Source organism: Etheostoma spectabile, chromosome 15 (genome assembly GCF_008692095.1).
Source record: "Etheostoma spectabile isolate EspeVRDwgs_2016 chromosome 15, UIUC_Espe_1.0, whole genome shotgun sequence".
In the NCBI taxonomy this organism is placed as follows: domain Eukaryota; kingdom Metazoa; phylum Chordata; class Actinopteri; order Perciformes; family Percidae; genus Etheostoma; species Etheostoma spectabile.
This window is the reverse complement of record NC_045747.1, coordinates 21,084,663-21,085,920: the sequence shown is the minus strand read 5'-3', so window position 1 is coordinate 21,085,920 and position 1,258 is coordinate 21,084,663. Positions and strand designations below refer to the sequence as shown.

At 40.3% G+C, this 1,258-nt stretch overlaps 1 protein-coding gene across 1 annotated transcript in view; it reads right to left on the bottom strand.

Moving 5' to 3' along the window:
- The window catches only part of LOC116703327 (major intrinsically disordered Notch2-binding receptor 1), a 4,278-nt gene extending 3,788 nt beyond the window's left edge, over window positions 1-490 (bottom strand). Inside the window, exon 1 of the mRNA XM_032537990.1 lies at window positions 199-490. Coding sequence (XP_032393881.1) covers window positions 199-339 — 141 coding nt within the window. The 5' untranslated portion in view covers window positions 340-490. The remainder of the gene's footprint in view (window positions 1-198) is intronic.
- Between the last annotated feature and the right edge of the window lie 768 nt (window positions 491-1,258).

The following is a 1,258-nucleotide window of genomic DNA, read 5'->3' as shown; positions in this document are numbered from 1 at the left end:
AAAAAATTACATTCTGAACTTTATTTATTTCCAATAGCTTGTAGCCTATATCAGATTTACCTACTATTTTATTACATTTTTGAAAGAATCTAATTTATTTCCTATTGATTAACAGCTTTTTGGTCAAAAGATTCCAGACCAATGCAGAAACGTTTTCTTCCCTACAGCCCTCCTGTGATTTTGATGGGAGTCTAGTACCTGCAGGTCCAGGGCTGTGAGCTGCTTTCCTTTCTTTTCTGAGTTGCGTTCATACTCCTTGATGGTCCAGGATGGTTGGCCGCGCTTGCCATCTGACAGGCTGGTGAGCCTCAGGTCAGTGTACAGAGGGCTGCCTTTCATATGGGCTTTATTGGAGGGAGTGAAGGGATGTGGTGTGAAAACTAATTCCCTCAAGTAGGACTCCTTCGGTGGTTTAGGGGGGCGGTGGGCTTGGGGTAGCTCATATTGACGGTCTCGTTCTGCCTGGAAATTGAGCGGGAGAGAGGATTAGAGAAAAAGGGTCATCAGGGAAAATTCCAGCAGTACACTTTCTTCAACTTTGCAAGCTTCTGCTTTAAAATAAAACAATTATGTTTATTTTAGGCTAACAAGGGAGTTACTGCTTGTCAATCAACCAGTAATTTGGAGCACAGGATATATTACAGAGGAGAGGATTTATTTTTAATATGTTTAATATCATCAGGCCGCTGATGTAAATGCCTGGGGAGAGACAGTAAAATGCTACAGTGCAAACTTTCAGACAAATAGAGGCTTTTAAAGGAGACAGTAATGGTGGTCACCAAGAACATGGTTGATATTTTCTACAGCACAAATTCCAAAGTCTGTCTCTTGAAAGAAAAAACTTGAGATTAAACACCACGGTGCCCAACAGCCACAGGATACTGTTACACACCAAATTTCTAGTAAAGATTAACTGCAGTTTTTACATGGAGGGTTCTCCAAGAAAAAATCTGGTCAAAACAGACTTTAAGATATCAAACATCTTTCTGAGAGGATTACCAAACATGAAAGCAGCAAGTAAACAATAAGGTAAAATTGGTAGTAATTGGTTGCTTTGTAACAGTTCCCAAACTCACTCTGCAAGGGAAAGGTACAACGCATAAAATTAAGGTAATGGGCGGATCTCTGACATCAATCGGCTATAATCTAGTCCTGGATACTTTAATCACACAACACCTGAATAAACCCTCAACCCTACAAACACCCTAATTGCCTTTAAGTCGGCTCAATTGACTAACACTGGCGCATTTACAGAAAT